The 26,467-nt window shown below is 40.3% G+C and overlaps 2 protein-coding genes across 3 annotated transcripts in view; both read left to right on the top strand.

Moving 5' to 3' along the window:
• The window catches only part of RAD54B (RAD54 homolog B), a 63,509-nt gene that overhangs the window by 18,509 nt on the left and 18,533 nt on the right, over positions 1-26,467 (top strand). Inside the window, exons 1-3 of one of the 2 annotated variants that reach the window (XM_071803946.1) lie at positions 20,333-20,402; positions 22,190-22,390; positions 25,491-25,778. In XM_071803946.1, coding sequence (XP_071660047.1) covers positions 22,366-22,390; positions 25,491-25,778 — 313 coding nt within the window. In that variant the 5' untranslated portion in view covers positions 20,333-20,402; positions 22,190-22,365. Of the gene's footprint in view, positions 1-20,332; positions 20,403-22,189; positions 22,391-25,490; positions 25,779-26,467 lie in introns of those variants that run through there. The other variant, XM_071803945.1, reaches the window with a different exon arrangement.
• Positions 305-5,938, top strand: FSBP (fibrinogen silencer binding protein). The gene is made up of 2 exons (XM_065832175.2): positions 305-1,177; positions 5,413-5,938. Exons 1-2 carry the CDS (start codon positions 807-809, stop codon positions 5,936-5,938), a joined length of 897 nt encoding a protein of 298 aa, XP_065688247.1. The 5' UTR covers positions 305-806.

The raw sequence follows: 26,467 nt of genomic DNA on the forward strand, positions 1-26,467 counted from the left end.
GGGCGCGGCTGCGGGACCAAGCGCAAACAAAAAGGCGCTTCGGTGCTGGCGCGGCGGCTCTGGGGACTCACTCCCTCGCATTCCGCCGCGGTTCCCGCTGGCGGGGGGAGCGGCCTCTTTAAGAAGCCCCCGTGTCGGCAGCCGCAGCGGGCGGCCGAGTGCAGGAGAAGCTCAGCTTTACTGCGAGCCCGCGCCTGAGTGTAACCTACCCGGCTGGAGCAGGCGCCGCCCCTGAGTGACAGCAGGACCAGCACTATGCAAATGGCGGCGGGCTCAGGGCGGCTGGGGGCTCTGCCACGGAGCTCCCCGCACACGCCGCGCCCCGCAGCGCCCCGTGCCTCGCATAAAGCAGTTGTTGCTTTTTTGGGGGGACACCGTTACGTGTAAAATCATCTCGAGCGCGGTTTCAGTTTGAGATGTGTGTGAGGTTGCTGGGGAGATGTGTCAGAGCTTGTTACTCAAGCTAAATTAGGTAATTTTTAGCTGGGTAACGTGCTAATCTTTAAACCTTTATGTTTGTAAATCCCGCGTATGTCTGGTCTCTTCATACAAAAGTGTATTTTGCTTGTTTCTTCTCGTCTTCTTCAGTCTGAAGCCTTATGTAGGTCAGGCTTGGCTTAAGCAGATTTCCTGAACCTGCGTCAGCTTAAGCTGAAGGAATTTTAATAAACCCTCCCTTGTAGGCGTGGGCCTAAATGAGACTAGCCTAGTTAAGCCTGATCTTTTTCTGTTTGTGAAAAAGAGCTGAGCAGAGCTAGGGACTGCATGGTGGCTTCAGCAACGGCTTCCTTAATTCAAAGCTAACAATGGTTGGGAAGGCCAGATCTTCTAATTTCACCTTATCTGAAAAGCTTGATTTGCTAAAACTCGTGAAGCCGTACGTTAAAATTCTCGAGGAACATACCAATAAGCATTCTGTAATAGTGGAAAAAAACAAATGCTGGGATATCATAGCTGATAACTACAATGCCATCGGAGTAGATCGCCCTCCTCGCACTGCACAGGGCCTGCGCACGCTGTACAAGAGGCTCAAAGAATATGCCAAGCAGGAGCTATTGCAGCAAAAGGAGACTCACTCAGACTGTAAAAGCAGCATTTCCGAGCCAACCAAGAAAGTTGTGGAGATGATTCCACAGATTTCCAATGTGTGTTTAAGAGACAGGAGCGGTGTTCAAAGGTGAGACAATTCTTTTTATTTTGTTACTGAATGAAAGTTACGGCGCCTCCTATCTATGGTGTAACGCTTTGCTTGTGGTCAGGCTCTCCTAAAGGAAATGTTTATCAGAGAAATTCCCAAAATGGGGAAACAATGACAAAATAATATTGCTTTTTTTTTAATGGGAAGCTGTATGGTGACTTAGCACTGCATTCATTTTTTCAACTCTCTCTCAAAGCCTGTTTCAGAGTCTTTGTCATACTCTGGAAAGTGAGGGTTAAGAGGGAATCAAAGAGAAATAGTAGCTCCAACCTCTACCCCTCCCCTACCTTTTAATAGGCAGATTATTCCAACGCTGGCAAAGTGATGGCTATTCTCCTCCATTTAAGGTAATACTGCAGTCATTTTGCAACATATGGAACTATTACCAGTTTATATAGGGTTTGTAATAAAGTTAGTTCACAGAGCTGAGAAACCTTAGTCATAAACTTTATTTCTCTCGTTTACTCTGATGTTTCTGTGTTATGTTTTAACTGATCCCAATCATTAAAAAAAAAAAAAAAAATTGGAGTCCTCACACCACAGTGCCTTTGTGAGTGCAAATGATTTTTAAATTATACTTTTTGTGCATTGACGGTAATTCCCTGAAACTGGAGCAAAGCTAATTGCAGTCTAAACTCCAAGCAGTTCTGTATCGTACATTAGGTAGTTCAAATACAGGGAGAAACTGAGAGGTACAGTGCTAGAAGTTTTCTTTTATTTGTAGTTTGTTTTTTTTTGTTGTTGTTGTTTGATTTTTTTTTTTACTACTCAGTAAAGTGAGACACACTGTCTAGATTTGAGCCAGACATAATACAGGCAGCCAGCATGCAGGCTTTCTCCCACAGCTGGCTAATACCCCTCATATCTGACTTGCAACACTTTGCTGGTTCTGTGTTGGTCCTTTAGGGATCAAAAAATGCCTGGGTCAGATTTTGGTTCCTCCAGGTACAAAAAGCAAGCTAGGGAGGAGGGGGAAAAAAGTCAAGTAACTCTGCAGCAACCTGGAAAAAGCTCTTTTCTTGATTTCCCAAGCAGATTAATGGGAAGTGAACTTTCCGTATTTTAATCAGATATACCGATAACCGGTGCAGCAGCGTAACGCTCTAAGAAAAGCTGGCATGCGCGCACACGCTGAATTGGATTCATGGTGCCACTGGTTGAACTGAATGGTAACAATTGTCTAAATCCCAACATGCCAGATGCTCTAAAAATATGCTGTTGTGGGTCCTTTGCGTAAAGAAGTCTGAAGCAACTGGGCTGTGCTGCTGCTCCTGGTGAATGCCCCTGGAGGAACTGTTCCAAAGAATTCTCTGGAACAAAAGGAGGCTTTTAATTGCACTAATAAAGGTTGCAGTGTCTTGACTACCAACTTTTGTAAGGAGGAAAAAAAAATAGTGTGAGAACTTTGGTTTGTAGATCGGCTTATAGAAAGCACTGACGCTTTTTGTGAATGATTAAGAGCTAATGATCTCCATAGTTTGTCTCCTATAATTTAAATATTTTTTGCAGTCCCTTATGGATATGAGAACATTGACTTTATTACTGCTTATCCAAAATGGTTCCTAGGAACAGCCAGTGCACTGTGTGCTGGAGGAGAAGAATATAATTTAAAAGATTTTTTTTTTTCCTTGTCAAAATACATCATTATTTGATAGTTCTAATTTTAACTGTGAGTTGCGTTTTACCCTAATTTTCAACACCCTGTATTGGGTTTTAACTCGCCAGGATATGGCACAGGTTTTGTAGGAGGGAATACAGCTTATTATGAATCCAAATTCTTAATCGCACCTTTAAGCAATTTCTAGCTTGCTGTGATTAAACAAAACCTGGTGAATCATGGGTGCCTGCAGGGTTATAAACACCATCCCCCAATTGTGGTAACTGTTGTTTGTCTTTCAGTCAAGTTGTCAGAAACATTAGTAACCACCATGCAGGCGGCTCTTTTGTTTCTCCTTTCTTTCTCTCTTTGCTGTCTATATTGTTTTCCTTTTAAGAGACTCACTCTAAGGGAAAAAAACCAAACGAGTTACCTGAAGATTTGGTGATTTTCTAGTTCTGTGTGGATTATGCTCAGGAGATGGATTTTTCAGTGTTCGGAGGCTCTAGTCTGTGTTAGACTAAATTTTACCTGTCTTTCTTCTCTTTAACCTCTCTCACTTTCTCTTTCTGCTCTGTCTCTGCTTCCTTTTGTCAGGATGACCTGCTTCTCCTGCTGGTTGTTTCCACTTTTCTCGGGCTAGAAGCTGGCCAGGAGCCAGCAAATAAGGAGAAGGGAAACTGTGCTAGAAGCTGTGGTTGTGAAGGGGGGGAAACCCGGAATTACAGTCAGCACTGAGGAACACAAGTGAAAATTTGTGTGCAGGATAATACTTCTGATGCTTCATGAGAGGAGGAAGAGGAATGTGAGAAGGGGGTATGTAGGAAAAGGTGAAGCTTTGTGACGTGAGGAGGAGGGAGTAAGGTGATGTAATTGATACTCTATAGGCAGCTCAGGTAACAGTCAATGGAATTAGGAGTATCCTGGCGTTTTCTTCAGGGAATAAATGAAAGGTCTATTTTCAATACCTGCTACAGATGAACCTTTTTTTTTTCTTTTTGATCTTTAGTGAAAATAGTTAGGGAGGTTGACAGGATTAATTTTTGGAAAATATATTGCTCTGACCCTGTTGAACGTTGTTACAATTGAGTTATAGACAAGCTTTCATTCTTTTATTCTAGAAAGTGCACTTTCGTGGTAATGGATGGCAGGCTAGACAGTGGTCTTTTGGAAATTACAAGCGTGATTGCTTATTTATTTTAAACCAAGAGTTCTGAAGACTGTAGGCAGTGCAGAAGAGATCATCATGCCACTTTTGATTAAGGAGTTAGTGCATTCACACAAGAAATAGGAGGTACAAGTTAAACTTCTCCTTTGCTTCTGAGAATTTGAATCTGCATCTAATGCTAACCAGGACAGTGTTTTAGTAATCAGATAGTGTTTCTCAGTTTGTGGATTGTAGGGCTTACACAAGGAGTTTAAAAGGTGTAAACAAGCACCTTCCACCCCCAAAATAAATAGACAGCAACTCAAGTCCTTCAGGGTTGGGGAGCATCCATGAGTGTTACAGTAATCACAGATCCACTTGCTGCCTCTAGCTGCCAGCACCAGCTCAGTTCTTCAAAGGTTGGGGAATGTCTCATCTCTGCAACCACTAGTTACAGCCCCTGTTTTAGGCATTCATGGCCATGATGATGCACTGCCTTTGGTATCGGTACCAAGTTAATATGTTCTGGTTCCCATGTTACATTATACTGCCTTCCCAGTCGTGCTGAAAGGATTCTTTGTTGATCTGTACTGTAAAATAGATCAAGAAGCTGATCTGGCTTAAAGCGTTGCCTGAATAGCAGACTGATGTGCAGAAGTGTAGGGTTTCAGGCACAACTGATGGTTGAGAAGTGGCAGGAACAGCTTGAGCCATTATTGATATCAAAGCTTATGTGATGTCAGATCACAATTTGAGGTGCTGCTGACTCAGGGGTTTACACAAACAAAGATGTGGGGGTGTACTTTCGAAAAGAAATGCACAGCCATATAGGCTGTTCTTAATGGAAACATTTCTGTGTCTTCTCTTGAAGCTTCAGAAAAATATTGAGATCATGGATTCAAACAGGAGGAGCCAGGATTAGCTTTATTCCCTAATTTACTGACAGGATCATCATTTGGGCTCTGGTTTCTTCGCCCAAGGCTCTTTGTGTAATTTTATTCAGTGATTGTTTTACATTAAAAAAATCCAAATACTTGGGTGCATGAATCAGAAACAGGGAACACATTAGAACAGGAGGAGGTAAGTTTGGGACATGGAAATGTTTCTGCCACAGTCTCTACCCAACCTAAATTAATGCCATTTTGAAATCACATTATGTATCACGTAAACTCTTTCCTCTGTCACTTGCATGACTTGCTGCTGCTGCTTGGTTTTTATCTCCAGTGTCCCAAGAAGGGCCTGCAGGATAGTTGTGTGTTGGCTGCGCTGCCTTTCTGGCAGTAGCATCTCTGTGAGCCAGGGCTGTACGCGTGTAGTGGAAGGAACAAAGGCGTCCAGTGATGTTCACATAGTGGAGTCCCAGGCATGGATAGCAGAGCAGCATTTCAAATGCAGCTTTGGTTACTTACAGCTACACCTTTTAAAAATAGTTTTTAATGCATTATTTAAATATTATTTTGTGTGTTCTAGTGCTAGTATCGATAAAGAAACAATTGCTGGTACCAGTTCACCACAGGCAATGCTGGATCACCATCCCGCGGCAGTCATGATGGACTTGCAATCAGAAGAGGATGTCAAACCTCCTCCTTCTTTGATTATAGACTCGCATCAAAATGAGAGCTTAGAACAAGAGGAAGAACACCAGCTGGTGCATATTATGGAAAGGTCTCCTTCAACATCAGTATCTTCAGTTGACATGAGAGTGATGATGTCTCCCTCTCCTGTACCAAGAAGAGATGATTTTTTTAGGCTTGAGGTTGGAGAGCGCTTTAGACCGATGTGTGCGTATGACCCACAAATGTTACAAATGCTGAAAGAAGAGCATCAAATAATATTAGAAAATCAAAGAAAAATAGGTCTTTATGTCCAAGAGAAAAGGGATGGTTTGAAAAGAAAGCAGCAACTGGAAGAAGAACTGTTGCGAACGAAAATCAAAGTAGAGAAGCTTAAGGCAATACGACTACGCCATGATCTGCCGGAGTACAGCAATATCTAAATATTTTATTACTCCTGTCATATTCTTTGAAATACTTAATAATAAATGCTGTCGCCCTAGCAAAATTGTTCCCTATGTTAATATGGATGGATCAAAATCGGGGCTTGAGAGATGAAAGTGTATTTTCTATGTTGTTGTTTAGGTATCTTAGAAAAATACCTTGTATGGGTTTGAATGCACCAGCTCTTCTGGTCTGAAGTATAATCAAATCCTGTATATTTAAGTGTTTAGGTTGATAAAAATCCAAACATTAAGATTATTTTCACTCTATTATAGTTGTGATGAGCTACTGGCAGTTTAGCTCAGCTCTTTTTAAAAATTTTGATCCAATGCATTATTTTATTCTAATAATTACCTGTTCTTTAATATCTTATTGAGGTTGTAGGTCAATACATATAAAAAGGAGGAACAAGATTCTGTGTTTAAATGTCTTATTCTTTTCAGGTTGGTAAATCTTGTGACAGCGAGATTTTGCTGATATATCAGCTTAGAAAACAAAATTACTGGATTGTTATATTTTTTTGATGTTCAGTAGACAGTTGAATAACTGTACATATTTTAAAATGTTAATACTTTTTATTTTTTCCAGTGGAGGAGTGTTTCCATAGGATGTTACCAGAATAGAGACAACGAATGCAACGCTTGGTTTTTAAAACTGCATGCGTGTGTAATTGGTGTGTACAGTTACCATGATCGTATATTCAGTTATAGTGATTATACTGGTGATCAACCACAAAAATGTCTAATTTCCTCATTTGCATGCATAATTACTACAGTGCATGTGCAACCAAGACAGTTGCAGGTGCCTTTGATCATTATCACTATGACTATAAGCTACGGAAATGAAATAGTTTCTGTATGTAAGTAACATGACTTGAAATTAACAGAAGATTCTTTGTTATTCTGGGTACCTTTTATAAATGCTGTTGTTCTGGTCTTTTGATTAGGTTCAAATAAAACGCTCAAAATGAAAAAGAAATTGATTCTTTTGTCTGTCCTAGTAGCAGCTGTTTCCTCTGCAGTCATGATCAACATTCATAACTGGAAGAAAAATACCTGGAAAGCATAAGTCCCAGATGATTCATTTCTTCATGATTTGTAGTCTCCTGCCTGTGAGGAATGAACCCACAGCTGCCTTAGACCTCTGGCTCCCTGTTCCCTGGAACAATACTTTCTCCTTTCTCTAACCTTTAGCACAAGAAAAGGAAATGAAGCACTGCATCAAGGAACAAAGGAGATGTAATTTCTCCTGTTCTTCCCGTCTCAGAGGGCCCCAACAACAGAAAGAACAAAAGCAATAGGAAGGAGAATATTTCTTCCTGCAGCTGCTTAGAACTGTTGCTCCTGTCACCACTGTTTTTCCAAATTTACTTCTTTCTCTATCCGTGCAGAACCTCAGCCTGTGAGCACAGGGCGCTGGTCTGCACCAGCAGACTCTGGATGAGGTAAGCCTTGACACCTCCTTCTCGGTCTTCTGACTGAATCTGGTTACCTTTGTAGCCACAGGGGTAAACGCTTATTAAAAACTGAAGGCTGGAAGCATAGTAGTTTAATTGAGAGGCGAGTGGAGCTTAAAGAATTGTAGTTAAAATTTTATAATAGTGATACGAGAAGCAATTTTGACTGTTGGTGCCCAGGGTAACTTTAGCAGGTTACAGGTGGAAAGGGTAGAGGAAGCAAGTCTTCTGTTTACAAACCGAGGAAAAATGCAGCCGGTGAAAACACATGTCATCAACATGGAGTTTCCCAATAGTTTTCCAGTTGTTTTGTAGAGAAGAGAGCACTGTAAGTGTTTGTTCTGTCAGGACTTTTTGCATGTGCTGAAAATGATGATGCCTGAATAAGTGGCCTCTGTTTCTCTGCGGTTCTTGGCTTTCTGCTGTATTTTTCAGTTCAAGGGTATTGATCTGGTTTCGCATAGCTGGAAAAACTTCAATGAGATACTCACTTCCCTGAGTTTACAAGAGTCAAAATATTTGCTTTAATAAATAAATAAGGTTTTTATTTGTTCTACTTTGCCATCTGAAATACGACTTCTCAGAAATGGGAAACAGAACTAAATTCTCTGCACTTGTCTTAGTTTGGAGTACCCAATTTTATCCTTTGAGTTGCAAATCAGAATTCTAATTTCCAGTGGTAAGGAATTAATTTCTCCATGTTGTTTCTGTCCATACATATTGTGCAAATGAAGAAGTTTTTAATAGTTCAGAAAATAATTCGTATGTCGTTCATCGTTTTGCAGTGGTTTTGAATTACAGCTGCTCTTATGTTAGCCATGAAAATGCTCTGGAGACTTAAGAACATTTTCTGTTGAATTCTCCATTCTTCTTGACCTAGATGAAGAGGTGACCTCCAGGGTTTCTGTCAATGTGGTATTTTTATTTTAAGGACTAGAACCAGAGGAATTTCCAGGCTTTATAAGCTTGCAGCCCTTTCTGAATTGAAAGACAATGTAGATGCAAAAATAAGACTCTGAGTAGATCAAAGTCTACCTTGTGTTTTTGATATTGGAAGGGAAGGATGCAAATGAGTAAGGAAATAATAGAACACAGTGGCCTGGTCAGAGCTGTCTCCCTGTAACCAGTGTTCTGCCATGTCTGCTTGTTCTGACTTTTTCTCATTTTTTAGTGGAAGGCTTTTCATTCCTATCTGCAGACAGTGCCTCTAGTTCAGAGATGGTTCTCTTTCCTTTGTTCTCAGTTATTTCTTTCGTTTTTTTTGGGAGCTTGTGGGGTGGGAGGAAGAATTTCTTGAGTCCCTGTGTCTCTCGTGTCTCTTTCAGTGACATGAGCTGGCAGTGTGCGCTTGCTGCTCAGAAACCAGTTCTATCTTGGGCTGCATCAAAAGCAGCATGACCAGCAGGTCAAGGGAGGTGCTTCTGCCCCTTTGCTCTGCTCTGGTGAGACCCTGCCTGGAATCCTATGTCCATTTCTATACTTTTCAGTACAGGAAAGACATGGACCTGTTGGAGAGGATCCACAGGAGGCCACAAAGATGATCAGAGGGATGGAACAGCTCTCTTGTGAGAACAAACTGAGAGAGTTGGGGTTGTTTAGCCTAGAGAAGGCTTCAGGGAGACCTTATAGCAGCTTTTCAGTACCTAACAGGAACCTACGAGAAAGCTGGAGAGAGACTTTTTACAAGGGCATGTAGCAATAGGGCAAGGGGTAGTGGCTTTAAAGTGAAGGAGGATAGATTTAGATTAGATATGAGGAAGAAATTCTTCACCAGTGGTGAGGCACTGGAACAGGCTGCCCAGAGAAGCTGTGGATGCCCCATCCCTGGAAGTGTTCAAAGCCAGGTTAGATGGAACTTTGAGCAACTGGTTTATTGGAAGGTGTCCCTGCCCATGGCAGGGGGTTTGGAACTAGGCGACCTTCAAAGATCCCATCCAACCCAAACCATTCTATGATTTTGTCTTCTTTCACTACAGAAATGTTCCTTCAGTGACGTTGTATTGCTCCATCAGTGCAGTATGGTGCTGACTATATATGATACGCCTTCATGCTGGCGGATCTGTATTTCTTTCTTTGCCCACATCTGCTTTACAGTATTAGGTTATCTGTCTGAGTCAGACTTCTCAGTGCCTGTTCCTGTTTTTTCCCCTATATTCCTAATGTGCTTACATGCACCACAGCTGTGGCTAGTTCTTCTAGACCTGAAAGTACTATGAATTTTTACTGTTCCAGCAAATGAGATTTCATTAGCATGTGTGAAAGGGATGGTAGGAAGCCTTTCCCTCCTTCACCCGCATTCTTGTCCTCTTACTCCCTTCAGTACATTTGGCAGTGCCATTCCCTGTCTGCATGTTTGTAACATATGTAGTACAAGCAGAGTAATTTTGGGCAAGGACGGATTTCTACCACATGTTCGTGTCCTTCTGCTAAGAGAGTTGAAATAAACGGGCTCCAGGAGTAATTTAATTCCCAACATCTAATGGACTTATGTTTAGAATTAGAGTAAAAAAACTAACTATGATAACTTTGTGATAGTTGTGATGACATTTTGTGTAACTTCATCTGAGTAACTGTCTAATGATCAGTCTATAAGGTTGTTGATTGCTCCCTAATTATATTGCTTCTTTTGTCCCTCCTCACTTCCCCAGTAAGCTTTTGACTCCTGGGGAATCTTCTCAGTTGTGGTGCTTCCCTTAGGTCAGAATTCTTATCAGGTAAAAATGATAGGAGAGAGTTGTAGTCCAAGATGAGGAGAAATTACTCATAGCTAATCTCATGTATCATATTCCTGTTTTCTTTCACCCTCCACCTCACTGGCTTCAATTCCTTTCTTTCATTTACATTTCTACACATTTTATGGCTTGGGATTTTTTCCCCTTATACAATGAAAATGCATTGACTGGAGCTTGCATACTATCTTCTTTGGGCAGACTTCATGTCCACTGGATTTCCAATAGGCAAAGCCATTAAGTTGCTAATAATTAAAAGAGAGTTGTTTCTCCATGGGAGGAGCAAATAGAGAATTGTGGTACTCAGGCTGGCTGATTAAGCTGTCTTTTAAAATTACTTGTATCTTATTTTTGAGGGCTTTAGGATGGTTCCATATGAGTTTTAACTTTGGTAAAATCATAAAAAGCTTACTCATGAAGATGATAAAGTGCTGTTTTCCTAGGATGTTGATTACTTTTCTGTTTTGCACGTGAAAATAAAGAGAAGCCTTTGAAAATAATGCCTTTTAGCATTTGTCAAGGTTTTAAAATACATGAAACATAGCTTCTCGGTGTTTGTTCCTAATAAGTCATGCTTTTATTCTGGTTTCAAATATCCAGGTCTTAAATCATGTGAGAAATCTCATTATCTAGGTCTTAGATTAAAAAAAAAGTGTGATGTCTACAGTAGTAGCTAGGTGTCTAACACATGACTAAATTCCAGTAATTCTGTGACCTATGTTTCTATGTTTTATCTCTGCTAAAAATGAAAGCATTCGCCTCGGTGTCAGCCAAGTGGCGTGTGTAGTGATGGTTGCTCTTAAATGGCATCCAGTTCGTCTGGGCAAAATTCCCTCCATGATAAAGATATAATTTCCTGAAATTTTATTGAAGGCTAACCAACAAAATTGGTCTCTGTGGATCCTTTCCTGTAAAGCCTACAGTTGTTCAGTGCAAGTGGTTGAAACCTTGTTTGTGCTTCATGTGTAAGGGGGGGCGGATGAGGGTCAGAGCTTGGCGCTCCCGCCGCCCTGCCTTTCTTCTGTGCCGTGGGATTTCACACTGTTTCATCCTGGTGATCGCACAGAACGATTTGTTGATGTACCCAGACATGTCTGAGTGAACATAACGCCTTGTTGACTCTGTATTATCCACACAAGAAGAATACAATACGATTTTCATTAAATACTTGATCAGTTACTCCACGTGATTTATAATTTCTATTTGCTGTTTAGCAAACTGAAGGCTTGAAAATCCTACTTATTTTTTTTGTATTTTATGTATGCAAGTATAATTTTTTAAAGAAGAAGTCATTGTTTCCTGGCCATTTCCTGATGGCTCTTGATTTTCATCTATAGTTAGCATAATCACAATAATTAGTATAATTTAACATAAATGTCAGCTAAAAAATAATTCCTCTGGATTATGGTGCCCCCTCCATACTTAGTTGATGTCAGGACCCAGTTTGGTTAAGGGCCAGTCATTTTGTTTACAGTATTCTGTGTGTTGCCATTTGCTTACTTTGTATGATCCTTTTCTGTATTGCTAATGCTTTCTCAAAAATGTCTGTTTTTAAAGCTCAGAATTTTCTGCATGCTTGAAATAAGTAAATCAATTTATAAATTACTTTTTTTTTTCTTTAACAGTGAAACAATAGGAAAAAATGTTTATCTAGTTTAAGGATAGGGAGGAGGAATTTTGGGCTGCCTGTGGTTAGTTACTGCATTTATTTCCTCTGTTGTATCAGATAAAATCTGTTGCATTAGTCTCACATCGTATCTATTATTCATCACTGAAAATGTGAAAGTAATTTATCATAACTCAGCAGCAGTTTGGAGGTAAATTTTACTTAGCCCACTTGTCGATACTGTTAAGAATACCATTCTGTGGAGTCATGTACTAAAAATACAGAAGTAAAATTTGGTATGTATAACATTGCTATTTGGGTTGATACATTCACTGTCATGACATTCACTTAGGGGTGCACAAATAGGCCAAAACCAATTATTTTTGACTTGTAAACTCTGCATGTTTCACTGAGGTGATATTTTTGTTGTTTTGCATTATAAGGAAGCTTTGCCAGTAGGTTGAACATCATGATGGATTTCCAGGTGCCATTGGTAGCTTCAATTACCAGTTTGGCCAAACCACTTTATGCTGGGTTACTTCCTCTCAGGCTGTAATATGTGTATTCTATATATACATTTGTGTTTGTTTATGTCTTTTTGAAGTAGCTCAGCTTTTTTTCTGTGAACCAGATTGAGGGGAGAATACACTGATTTGGATGCATTGAATTTTTATGATCTTTCCTTTGTAGTGTTCTAGTTTCGCTGTGCTTTTGAAAAAGTATTTGAAATTTGGCACCATTGGTTTTTGGCCATTCCCCTAAAACCTCACTCAGGTTTTTCTAATTCATAAGTCATTGGCAAACACAGAATTTGGTAATTTCTTTTTGTACAGGTTCGTTATACTTCAGGTGTAGTCCCTAACTGAACTCATAGAAGAGCCTGTCCAACCTGGGCACGTTGCAGTCCTGAGAGGAGAGCAGTGATTTCTCAGCTGTGAGCAACCCCTTGAATGAAAGCAAGGAAACGTGTCCCTACTTTTGGCACTAGCAGGCCAGGCTGCCTCAGTGAGGAAGCCACGTTGTTTAGATCCAGAGAGGGTGGCAGATGACAACAGGAACCTCGAGCAGTTCTGCTCTTCATTTGTGGTGATAAGGATTTCAGAGCTCTTGGGCTATACAGCTGGATAGGTAAGGGCCCAATTCTTCTGCGAAAATACCAGAAATAGCCTTGAAAATATAGTTTGTAGCTCTGTGATTCAGGGTGCTGCGTAGTGGGTGTGCAGAAGAGAACTGAACGGAGCTTGCTTAGGGAATTTAGCCGTTGCTGGTTGTTACAATTATTTCTGCTCGATAAAATCTGTTCCTTTCAGAAGAGGCTTTGTAATATAACTGTATCTGCTAATTTTCTGTAGTTGAGATTTGAAAAGACGTGATTCCTAAGTGATCTTCAAAGATGGTACTAAAGATGTTTTTCAACGGTCCAGAAGTTAAATATATTTTGAGAGTTTCAGTTACTTTAGCTCTGACGATATAGTGGCCATCTGTAAAGATTGTTTTCAGATTAAATATGGTAGAGATAAATTTGATTTTTTTTTTTTTTTTTTTTTTTTTTAATCTCATCTTTTTCTGATGAGTATGTACATGTATAGCAAGATGGGCCACCAAGATGATCAGTGGGCTGGAACAGCTCTCCTATGAGGACAGGCTGAGAGGGTAGGGATTGTTCAGCCTGGAGAAGAGAAGGCTCCAGGGAGACCTTATTGTTGCCTTTAGTACTTAAAAGGGGCCTATAAGAAAGATGGGGACAGACTTTTTAGAAGGGCGTGTTATGACAGGACAAGGGGTGATGGTTTTAAACTGAAGGAGGGGAGATTCAGGTTAGATGGGAGGAAGAAATTTTTTACAGTGATGATAGTGAAACACTGACACAGGTTGTCCAGAGAGGTGTTAGATGCCCCATCCTTGGAAACATTCAAGCCCAGGCTGGACGGGGCTCTGAGCAACCTGATCTGGTTGAAGATGTCCCTGCTTGTTGCAGGGGGCTGGACTGGGTGGCCTTTGAAGGTCCCTTCCAACCCAAACCATTCTGTGATTCTATGTACATATGTAGGTATGCACACATAATCAATGAGATACACATGTGGCAGGTTGACCAGAAGAGCCTTGTGTGCTGTGTGGGCTTTCAGGTGCTATCAAAGGTTGAAGCAGCCCCTTGGGAACAGCAAGTGGACCCAGGCTGCTGGTGGAAAACTGTCACATCTCCATGTCTTCTGGCGTTTCCTTACGTAAGTGGTCAGCTCCTGACCAAAAATAGGCAGGCCTGACACAAAGTAGGCTCTGTTAAAGGCATCCTGAATTTACAGCTCCCTGCGTGGAAGCATCTCTTATTAATTTGCAAAGGAATTTCTGTGCAATTTAAACTGTATTCAATTTTCTTACATCCAGAATGAGCAAAGGCAGCACAGTAAGCACCGCATAACTCTACAAGAATGAATTTCTCCTCTTCCCTCTTCTTCCCTGTTCCAGTTTTGCTTTACTAGTAAGAACTACAACTATAAGTCTAGGTTTTTGTGCTTGGACCATATATATTAGTTTTCTGCTTGGACTACTGAATGGATTGCATGTATGTACATCAAAGTTACGTAGCTTGATTTCGAAAGATTACTCTTTCCCTTTCCAAATATTCCATCAGCCACTCTGCAAGTAATCATTGCTGCGTAACACAAGAAAATTCTCAAAAAATGACTCATGCTTGGTGTGCTCCTTTCTGGGGTAATGTCATAAATTTTAAACAGTCCTGTTTAAATAATTTAGGATAGGAATATATTGTGTTTCATGCTTATGACAGTGGGCATGAATTTTATTGATTATTTTTATTTTAATGACTCTTTATTGTAATCCAGGGAAGTCAAACATAGTCATTAACAAACACAAACAGTACATTAAAAATGTTTTTCCTTCCAGTATGTGCTAAAACAGATGTTAATGTGAAGGATATGTAATCTTAATAAATCCCTTCCTGCTTGCTTGCTGTTTGTTACAGATCTAAAAGTATTTGCATTTTAGGAACAGAGATGTTGTGCATTGCAGAAATATAGTTTTATTTTTAATAAAAAACAGTAGAAGTAATAGCAAATGCTTAGAGAATGCCAGACTATGTATTTTCAAAATACCGCATGTGGATTTAGCCGTGTACCTTCCATTAACATTTAAACACTAAAGGATGCATACTTCTGTGCAAACTGCTTGAAACATGGACTGCTTTTTCAGATGGCTACAATTAGCCTGTGAGTGTTTAATGGTCTAAAAATGATTTCTCACTAATTTGGATTTTTTTGGTAATTGAAATATTTGGAATTTTCCCACTTGTATCCCTTTTAGACTATCATTTCTTGCAATAACATTCAACATTTACAGAACCCAAGTATAAGTGTCACTTTCTGACATAATTTTTGCATTTACATTTTGGAGTAAAAGAGCCTTTACTTGACAAACTAATCAAAACAACTTTCCGTGTGGAAGGCAGTATTAAGAACTGTAGTAAACAGTCAGTTTGGATGGCATTTGATGGGCTTCAACATTTTAACTGAGCTGATCTGGCTCAGTGCACTGAATGATGCCTGCAGCCTTTCAGAATTCTCAATGATGCTGCTTTTTCCTTTGATAATAGGACTTGCACATCTATTTCTGTGGACTTGACAGAAGCTTTCAGCTTAGTTCATTAAATTTTTACAGTGGAAGCTGGAGTCAGTTGGATTTTTAGGCAGTTGAGAGGTTTAGGAAGAACAGTTTCCTGACATGGAGCTATAAATTTGGAAGTGTGTGCTCTCCTTCCTCCCTTCTCTGGAGCTGATACCCTTAAGAGGTAAATGTTTCATTAAATAGTGATGAGAGGATTGCTCCTGCTTGTTCAAATTAAGTACATCTACCATCTCTATTACTGTATGTAGAAGGTTCCTGTTTGAAAATAAAATTAAAGTTACAAACTCAAGTACCTCAAAACTTGCAAATACGTGCAACCTGAATCCAGCCTTCTCATGCTGTTGGCTATAGTAATTCATTACACGATTACGGATTGTATTTCTGTAGGCTTCCTTGCCCGTTCCAGTTCACAGAATGGACTGTGTATGTCCACTTAGCCACTATTCAGTATTTTCTTTCCACCTCTTTGTTCAGTTACAGATTTATGCTTTGTTTTCAGCACACTATTCAGACTACTCTGAATTAATTAACTAACGTGCTTTTTTTCTCTGGTGCCCATCATGGTAGCATCTGAGTGCTTCACAGATGTGATGACGTTTCACAACATCCTTGTGAGATATGAGGTTGGTATAATCTGCACTTTCTAGGAGATAATGCAGGAGCTGAGGGACAGAGAGAATAAAACCAAAAAGCCCCGTTATTTCTGAAGGTGCAGCCTGAATCAGCTAGGACTACATTATCTCAGTGCTGTAGTATACTATACAGTTAATATTTCCAAACCGCAACTTCAGTTTGCACACGTGAGTGTTCACTGTTACTACAAATGAGACCGAATTGCCAAGCAGGTGCTCAGAGAAATGCTTACTGCTGGTAAGTTGGGGTTAAATGACTTTCCTTACATCACAGAGGGGCTCTAGAAGACGTGCAAGTGAAATCTGGTTCTCTAAGGGACTGCTGAGCTTATCTAACCACAAGGGCGGACTTTCTGTCCTTGCGGTCTCGGCCTCCTTCCTCACACACCTTTGGCAGCTGAGGGGTCATGGAGGCAGCAGCTGCCCCTTTGCTCCTGCCGCTGCCCAGCAGCTCAGTTCTCTGCCCCGACTGAGAAAGAGGTGCTGCCGCGATGTAGTGCAGCATGTTTTCTGTGGAGAGTTTATCACTAATGCATATGCACAATGGAGCAGATCAGGTCACTGGAACAGTCTTATTTTTGACATCTCCAAACTTTGCTCAACTTCACAACCTTAAAACCATTCACTTAATGGAAGCTGGGGTCTAGGGGATGGGGTGGGAGCGTGACATAGTTTTGTACCAAAGGGCTGTAGATGTTAATCTTTCGGCTTTTAGAGCAAATTAACATTTCTAAACAGATTATTCCATATAATTTGATGTTTTCATCTACGTGAGGCAGGCAAGGTTGAAGGTCTTATCTTTAGCCTGTGGGATAATAAAGTGAATGACTACCTTAAGAGGTCACTAAACTCATTGTAGACCATTACTATAGTGGCATGCAGTGTTTTGCCCAATGACTTTTGCATGTGTTTGCTGACAGCAAGGAAACTGAAAGACTGAAAATTTTTCAGGCTGAAGAGCAGAAAGTACCAAAGAGACTTCAGGGAAAATGGTACAATGATCCAAGCCTTAGTTCCTGCTTTGTCTTTGCTGACTTGTCCACTAAAAAGTATTATTTGCCTGATTTTGGGTCCTCCACTAGTCCTAAACTCAGAGTTGATTTGTGTTTGTCTTGCAGGGTGTGATCAGTCAAACAGATCCAGTTCAAAAGCTTAATTGCCTCCATGTCTTTTGTTCCTCCTAAATCTCTCCTTGCCCCAGTACTACCCACATGGAGAACAGTTGCTAAATCCCATTCTGTAAAATTCTATGGAACAGCATAACAATTATAGTAGTTTTATGTTGACTATCTTTAAGACTACCTCAGTAGTCTTAAAATTGGAATTAGTAAAAAAGTTCAACTAGAAGGATGTGGGAAAAGGAGTGAGCTCTGTTTTCCAAGAGGTTGGGTTGTTCTGAGTGCTCTTATGGGCTCACCTGCTTGGCATCTCTAATGTTGCAATGCCTTGTTGTTGTTAGCTCGTTTATTCCACTGTGACTTTTCACTTAATTTGATTAAGGAACTTTTTGTTGCTTCCTGTGCTCAGAAGGTGGAGATGAGGCTGGCTTTGCAGAGCGAATGGACGCAGGCGTGGGGGGTGGCTGCAGCAGAGCGCTGCCACCGAGCTTCGGCTGTGACTCATTCAGAGCCCAACTTTCCTTCTACCTCAGGCCCGAGTTTTGGCTCTGCCTACTTCTCTTTTTAATTCTTTAACACCATAAAGCACAACTTGAATCAAAGTTGTCTTCTCTAGATTACAATGTTTGCATTTCAACAGTGCTTTTTACTCAGCGGATTCAGAGCAGTTGAGGGAAATGTGTCATTCATTCCATACTCACAATGTGGAAGCTGAGCTGTGGAGGTGTGGAGTAGCTTGACAGGTCCCTTGGTTTTAAAATCACCCCAACCTAACAGGAGCTACCACAAAAAGCGGGGCAGCCTCCCCGTCTCCTTGTTCCAGACTCCACCTATCCCTTGCCTGCACTCACTCTAGTTTCAGATGGAATTCACTGAGCTGGCTTGTCTGCATCTGGCGGATGAGAAGCAGAGGGGAAGAGGGAAGGAAAAGCGAGCTCAGAGGGAAGGAAAGGTGAGCCTGTGGGCTTTGGCAGCAACCTGCAGCTGGATGGGGTCAGCCCACCCATGAACTGTACCTCAGGCCAGGGCCACTGGTGTCCTGCTCACCAGAGCATAGAGTCATAGAATCATTTCAGTTGGAAGAGACCCTCAAGATCATCGAGTCCAACCATAACCTAACTCTAGCACTAAACCATGTCCCCAAGATCCTCATCTAAACACCTTTTAAACACCTCCAGAGATGGTGAGTCTGCCACCTCCCTGGGCAGCCTGTTCCTGACAACCCTCTCCATGAAGAATTTTTTCCTAATATCCAATCTGAACTTGCACTGGTGCTACCCAAGGACATTTCCTCTCATTCTATCACTTGCTACTTGGGAGACCAACGCCCCCCATGCTACAACCTCCTTTCAGGTAGTTGCAGACATTGATAAGGTCTCAGCCGTCTTTTCTCCAGGCTGAACAACCCCAGTTCCCTCAGCTGCTCCTCATCAGACTTGTGCCCCAGACCCTTCACCAGCTTCGTTGCCCTTCTCTGAACTCTCTCCAGCACCTGAATGTCCTTCTGATGATAAGGGGCCCAAAACTGAACACAGTATTCGAGGTGCAGCCTCACCAGTGCTGAGTACAGTGTCACAGTCACTTCCCTAGTCCTGCTGGCCACAGTATTCCTGATACAAGCCAGGATGCTGTTGGCCTTTTTGGCACACTGCTGGCTCGTACCTATACATACCGTGCTGCAAGCTACAGTGTTCAGTCTACTCAAATGCACATTTGAATTACCTTTTGTAATCTTTCATAACACAGCTGCTTTTCTGGTGCACTGGCAGTAACCTAATGCACTTAATGACTAAATGATGCATTTTCTCTAAATCCTGCCCATCAGAAACTGGTTAAACTAGTTTGCCATTGGATCACTCCACCGTCCCTTCTCCTGGATCTTGTTCCACTTTCTGTAAATCATCACCTTCCTGAGGCTGCTGAAACTTCTCATCTCAACTAGGTTATGCTTTATATCTTGAAACTTAAGCCCTTGCTTTCTCAACCAGCAAGAGAAAGCTTTTTTTATTTGTGGAAACTTTTCAAAGCCTTATTAGCCATGTCTTTGAAGTCCCCAAGCCCTTCATTCTGGGAGGAAACACATGCTGCTTGGTGGAGTTTCTTCATGGTTAAGAAAACCGCACTCCCAGGCTGGGCGGTTTGCTGTTTGGGGGAGAAATGAGTGGGCACGCTTTCCTGATCTTTCTCATACCGTGGTGTACACATTGTTCCTGTTACTTATTATTGTCAGTCCCAACTGATTAACTGCAGAGCTCAGAATTTACAATTGCACTTTATCTTCCAGGGTCTCAGCAAACCCAGCTCTACTTAAGCCACTGTCTACAGTCAGTGAGCAGCAAGGGCTTTATTGTTGACACCATTGCTCTCTGTACCCTCGTATCAAACACTGAACTTAATCCCCATGCGTAACAATACCCGCCTCATTTCAATTCTGAAATTTCCTGACACTGAATTTATCAAATTTGGATATTCTGCTATTGCACTGGAATAAATCTCTGAAGTTAAATAGGTGTGATGCTGAATTATATATATATATATATATATATATATATAAAAGATAAAAAGAAGACTGAATGCAAGTACCTAATCAGCATTGTTGGTGAACAGATTTAGGTTTTCTATTCAAGGCAATTCTATGGAAAATAATTTTGAGAGGATGTAATTATTTTTACATAAAAATGTTTAATTTTTTAAAAAAGGAAAGTACATTAACACTTTTATCTGAGACTATTCTGTAGTTACAAGCAAAAAGAAATACTTTATGTGGCATACAAACAAAATGTTATTGGATATTTTTATAAACAGAAATTATAATTCAGAAGATAAATTGAGAGAAGAAATGTGAGTATCGCAGAGGCTGTTGTTTTCCTTTTTTCCCATAGGAACATGATGGTATTGTATGGAAAGTTGGTGCCCAGCTTGCTTCTCACTGGAGGCAGGTTGCCTTGGAAATCCTTTTCGGCAAAAGTTGCTATTACAAAATGCTAGCAGTTTCCAGATCTGCTTCTGAGCTATTGGTTTTCTTATTATTTTAAATGAAGTGGGGGATAATAAAAGTTTGAAGGGTTGTTATTGACCTGAAAGTTAACCTACTGTGCTTCAAACACCACCACGCCGGACTCCCTGAGTAAAAGAGCAATGACCATAAAACAGATCTCAGGGATCACTAAACCCATGTGGGAGGTCAGTGGAGGAGACGAGGAAGTGGTTTTTTGTTCATGGAGGGCTGTCCTTCAGGAGAGAAGAAGGAAGTCCTGCAATGAGGTCACCAGTTCTTGCGGTAACAGTTGCTTAAAATCTTAGTACGAGCAAAGAAATTGCTGATTAAGAGAATCAGTTTGAAAAGCAAACAGAAAAGAATCTTGTATTTATTTTGTTAAATCAGTTTACAATTAGAAACTCAATGTAAAATCAAATTAGTCTATTGTATTTTTAGCAGAGTACAAGTTTTCTTTCTTTCCCACCCGCCCTTCACTCCTCTTAATCTTACTGCTTGTGGTTACTGAAGATCCACTAGAGCCCTTGTACCTTTTTGCAAAACTGTAAGGATTTATTCTTGCTTTCTGGCTGGTTTCCCAGGTTTCATCTACAAAGAATCCCCTACATTTCAAAAAGAGCTGCTCTGTTCCATTTTCTCATCCCTCTGGGCTGCACCAGTGTTCAGGAGCTGCCCTGTTACCCCTTAGAGATGGGGCATCTGTCACATGAAACACTACAGATGTTCCAGGCTGATACCCTGAGGAAACATCCACCTATGGAAAATCCCATCTACATTAGGCACTGTGTTAGCACAGAGTTCTATACAGATAATAAGTCTTTTAGAGAGCTTTGGGAAGAAAATCCTATTCAATAAATAAAGCATTTTTCACTTAAATACTACCTTTTTAGTAAATGCTAGTCTGAAAAATTGTGCTTATTTTAGGCATGTAACTGATGAGTGTTTCACTGTTTTAAGAATATGTAGAGTTGATGTATAAGTGATAAAGTTGCCTCTTTATTGGACCATTATTGTGAGCAAAAACTTACTCTTGCTGCTTGTCCTTTAAATACCAACACACTTGCAAATTTTGGAAAGGTTAGTCAGTGGCATAAGCACTATTTTGTAACAGATTTGTATAGTGTTGAATCCCAGATGGAATCTAAGGAGCAAACCGATTTAAGCCTTCAACAGCATGCAAGGGCATTTTAATGAAAATTAGTCTGATTCTCCCTTTGAAGCTGTGCATGTGCGGAAAAGGAATGCTACAGATATTCCTTTAGGTAATGCTGAGGACTTATCTACCATTACTTATGTCAGATGGCTAACTCTTGAAAGCATGTGTTTATTCTTAATCAATAGTATAGTCAACTGCTGTCTGTTCTATTCTGATTTCTTAACCTTATGAACTCAAGTATTTCCTATTACTATTTACATCTGTGATACTTATGATTAGGTAACTGCTGACAAATCTAAATCTATCTAAGCTTAGTAACAGCATTGCTGCAAACTCAAGAGATGGTTTGTTTCAAGATTTGCACAATTACTTATTTTTAAAGGGTATAAGGAAAAGAGTTGAAATAATCTTTTGCATTATTACGATTATGGTTATTCTGCAACTTAGTGCTAATGATTTCAGTCTCAGATCTGGTTCCTGGCCTCCTTTGCCCCCTTTCCCAAGCTTTATATTCCTGTCCTTGCTTCCAGAACATTGCCCAGAGCCATCTCACCAGGACCCTGTTTTCAGTTTCTCCTGTGGTCTTTCTTTTTTTCCTCAGCCTTTCCTTGTATTCTTTCTCCACACTCATCCCCTTGTATGTCAAATCAGGAGCTCACTCATGTAGCAAGCAATGCGCTTTTCCTGGAAGTGCATAGTTTCCAAAAACAATTTAATGGTTCCTATTTCAGGATGAGTCCTTACGTGTTGTTCTGTCTCAGTTCAAACTTATCATCAGCAGGACAGGAAAGACACCACTTTGTTTATATAAGATGAAATGCATAGATTGTCCTTGATTTGTTTGAAATGCAAATGACTGTATAGTTTGCCAAGAGAATCTGAGATGTTCTTTGTTATTTTCTTTTCCTTTTAGATGGATTGTATTTGCCAGCATCAGGGACAGCAAAGGAAGCAGCAGCTCAGGAAGAACCTGAGTGCCTTGTGAAATATTTCAGTGTTGTGTGGTGTAAGGCATCAAAGAAAAAGCACAAGAAGTGGGAAGGTGATGCAGTTCTTATTACAAAAGGAAAGTCAGTAATATTGAAAGATATGGAAGGCAAAGACATTGGAAGAGGTACTGTAGATTTGCATACTTGTTAAGTGAACAATGGGCTTAAAATTATTGTGCTTTGAATAACAGAGACACAACTTTTTAGATAATTTAGAGTTCTCCATACCAATGTCAACCACAGAATGAGGAAAAGGTTGTTTTTTTAGAGGGGACTGCGAGGAGACCACAAGAAAGCTGTATCTTTCTTACATGTAAGGCAGATGCATGGGGGAGGCTGGAGCAGGCTGAATAACATTATTCACAGAAACACCAACTACTAATCCAAGGAGAGATCTGGAAATGAACGGCTGTACTAACTCAGCAGAGGTGCCAAATGAGGGATGAGTAGTTGCTTTTGGTTGCTCACACAGTGCATTGGAGCAGGTGTTAAAATTATGGGAAAATATGCAGGTAAGTTCCTTGTAGATATTCCAGTGAGTAGTATGGCAGCCAGGAATGTCAGAACTTGGGTCTTTACCTTTCAGCCAAACAGCTAAAAATATTATCTTTGTTGGAAAGACAAGCAAGTAGCAACATTTTCCAGCCAAGCCAAAGTCAACTGTGTAGCAATTTTTAGTCTTGTAGTTTTAGCAGCAGCTGCTGCTGTAAGACTCAGTTTGGGTTGCTATCAGAGTTAAAAATAAGACTTGCAAACTATAGGCTGCAGTGAGCTTGAAGCAGTCATTTTTTACTGAAAGCAAAGCAAGAATTAGCTTTGCAAACTGAGCCAAAGGTGTTTTGTAAGTGAGCAGGATTGGACAATGTTGCTACAAAAATATAATTTTATTGATTTTAGGGCTAAGATGGCTTCTCTGTTGTTACAATTGTGGCATTGTGAGCTTGTTAGGACCAGGCAGTTTTGATTTGCAAATCAGTCTGTGACTTAGAAGTTAATTTGAATTTATTTATAGCAAAGCAATGTATGTATAGGCTTGCTTGTTTTTGAAAAAGGCAGAGAGAAAGAGAGTAATGCCTGGAATGCATCTGCCACTACTCTGTTCTTGTGTCTTTTTCTAGTCCTGTCTTCCTGAATTAGCAGAAAACACAGTAGAGAAATGGCTGTTCTGATTTTTGCTGATAAAACTATATATATTTGTATATATTTGTATATATTTGCTGTGTTTGGTGGTGTCAGGGAGCACAATGATACCAGTGTTGGTGCTAACTTGCCCATCCAGAGTTGCTTTCAATGCATGTTGGTTCTAAGAAAATAATAAATTGATCAACTTAAGCACTGTAAGTTTTAAATTTCTGCAATTATTCTATAAGCCCATTGAGTGAGAAGGGAAGGTCTGGTAGTGGTGCTTACCTCCAGAATTGCATTTAATACTAGGAAGTTTACACTGAATGTGAATGAGCATGAAGGATTATTATTTTTAAATGGGAAAAAAAGGCAAAGATAGATATTTTTTTTTCCTTAGATCCAGGGCTGGATCTAAGAAGGGGCATGAGAACCTAAAACCACCATAGGCTGTAGCTTGTTTTCAAGGCAGCAGAACATCCTGCTTTTTTCCCCTACAAATGTCCTAATTCCTTAATAATGTATTACAGAGAATTTAGGAAGCACTCTCTTGTTTCTTAGTTTATGTTATGAAACAGTTATTTCTGGCAGCTGCTTAAACATTTGAGCTTTGAAGGTTTGCCTTTTGCCTTTCCTAAGTTCCCGTCTACCATTAAAGCCCATCCTATCTTGGAATTAGAGTCTTCAGAGTGGAATTTGAAAGATCCTGCACGGGCATACACCTGTATTCAGTATGCTCAGATTGAAGCTATGCAGGGGCAGTAACAGAAAACAAAAATACAGAGCAAAGGAGAGGTCATAAATGCCCTTTCCAGGCACCTGATTTAGGAAGGCATGTGCATTTTCTTGTGTTCTGGCATCTTTAACCTTTTCCTGAAAGCAAGTGTTCTGTCAAAATAAGGATCACAGTGTGCTTTTTCATGCATTTAGGGGAGGGGAAGAAAAATATCCCCTTTCCCTTTTGGCCAGGCTATTTTTCAGTAGTTGCTTGGACCATGAAACACCTCAGTAAATGTATTCTCTTAAAGGAATTCAAATCCAGATCTCCACACTCCAACTCCTTGCAAAAGGCACATTCCTGGAAATGGGAGACCTGAGCGTTGCAAACAGCTCCCAGCAGTATTTATGTGTAGTGTTTGTTGGATAAAATATGTGTAAAACCTTGGAGAGTTTTGCCTCTTTCACAGGTGCTTTAGCTGCTGGTCTACACAGTCATGCTTTTTATGTTTTGGCCCAACTAAGGATCCAATCCTGTTTATTCAAACTGGCACAAGTTCAACAACTGGGGTAAAGAGCATTCCTGCTTCTAATTTTGGTGTAGAAATGTGGCTTTGACCTCCCAGCGTTTAGTAAAGAAGCTATATGTCTCCCATTTCTTATGTGAGAGCTTCACCCACTAGAATGCTGTTTAAAAGAAGGAACCACCATTCTTTCCTACATCTTTATCTTAAGAGAAAGTTGCAGCTGCAGCTCTATTTTGTAGTGAGACCAATAGTACGTGGTAGCTGCTCTGAGAATGCCCACCTGATGGAGTCCCTAAGGGGAACCATTGTGTTGATAGATAAATCCTGGCAAAAATCAGACATATATGTTTCAGAGCATATGTAGAAGTAAAGATTTCAGATACATATGAGTCCTTAATTGTAAAAAGCTAATTTAGAATTATTTTAAAATATAATATTCTGTCTAGATCAGCAGCCAAAGAGGCTAGTGTTGTTCATGTCAGGCCAGGAAAGGCAGGAAAATGAACCCAGAATGATCATTAGTTTTGAGCAAGTTTAAAAGTAAAGCGAACTGCTAGGTTGTATGATATGGGGCTGTTTCTGGAATTTCTCTTAAATGGATATTTGACATTCACTAGAACTGATTGTGGGTGATGGTGATAGAATATTTGATGGCATATTCTGGTATCTAATTGTGATTATTAGCACTGAGATGTCAAGCTCTATTAAGGAGGGGAAAGGCTTTTGGGTTCGTATGTGTACCAATACAAATGCTTAAGAATCAAATACCTGTTGGCAGTTTTGTTTATTCTTCCTGCAGATGTTAAGGAAGTAGTATTTGCTGTGTTGTCCTAATTGCTAATTTTTTATATTATTTTAGGTACTGGATATAAATCTAAAGAGCTAGACAGTCTTGATGAAGGCCAGACACTGATGGTTGGAGGAAAAGAAATTGAAGTGATGGGTGTAATTTCAGCAGATGACTTCAGCAGTGGCAGGTGTTTTCAGGCTGGAATAGGGACTCTTTACACAGACCAAACTTCTTTATCTCAAACTAACATGAAACCATTCTGTAAACCATTCAAAAGTGTCTGTCAACCCAAAACTAAAGAGAATATGCTCAAAGATTCTCAAAGCTGCAAACCTCGCCACGATCCAAATGCTTCAAGTAAGATTCAGATTTTTAAGTTTCTTTAAGCTTCCTCTGGCTCTCAAAAAAAAAATCGAATGTGCAATCAAAATTTTCTTGTTCCGCAATATATTACTAAAGTAATTCTGACATATGGTTCTCGTGTTTCTATCAATATCATGTTAGGATTTTATCATGTGTGTTTCTAACAAGTGAAATGCTCTACACTGCATAAAATTTCTCGTTGTTACAGATGTCTGTAGAAACAAGTTAGGGTGGTTTCTGAGAATTTTGCTGAAAAAAAATGAGTATATTGATCAGAGAAACAGTCTGACACATGCTGAAAGTTCTAGGTGAGTTCCAGCTTCCCACTGGGGTCAGTGAAGCACTGACATGATATGACAGCACGGTAATTACAGTGCAGGATCAGTAATAGAGAGGTTAAACCAGATTCAAAGAATTGCTTCTGACAGCGCCTGATCCTGCACAGCCAGCGAGTGGAACTACGCTGCCCAAACCTAACCAGATGCATTTCGGAATAAAAGTTTTGTTTTATGATACTTGAAGTACTGTGTACTGAAGAGCCGTGAGAGTTCACAAATTGCATAGAAACAGGCTGGTTAAGCAGTTGTACAAGAGGGTTCCTGTAAACGTTTGGTAGCTGCAGGAAGTGGCTTTGCTTATCTGAATATGAAGCGCTCTCTGGTCTGTCAATAACAAACCATTTA

This window comes from Patagioenas fasciata, chromosome 2, assembly GCF_037038585.1.
Source record: "Patagioenas fasciata isolate bPatFas1 chromosome 2, bPatFas1.hap1, whole genome shotgun sequence".
Lineage (NCBI taxonomy): Eukaryota > Metazoa > Chordata > Aves > Columbiformes > Columbidae > Patagioenas > Patagioenas fasciata.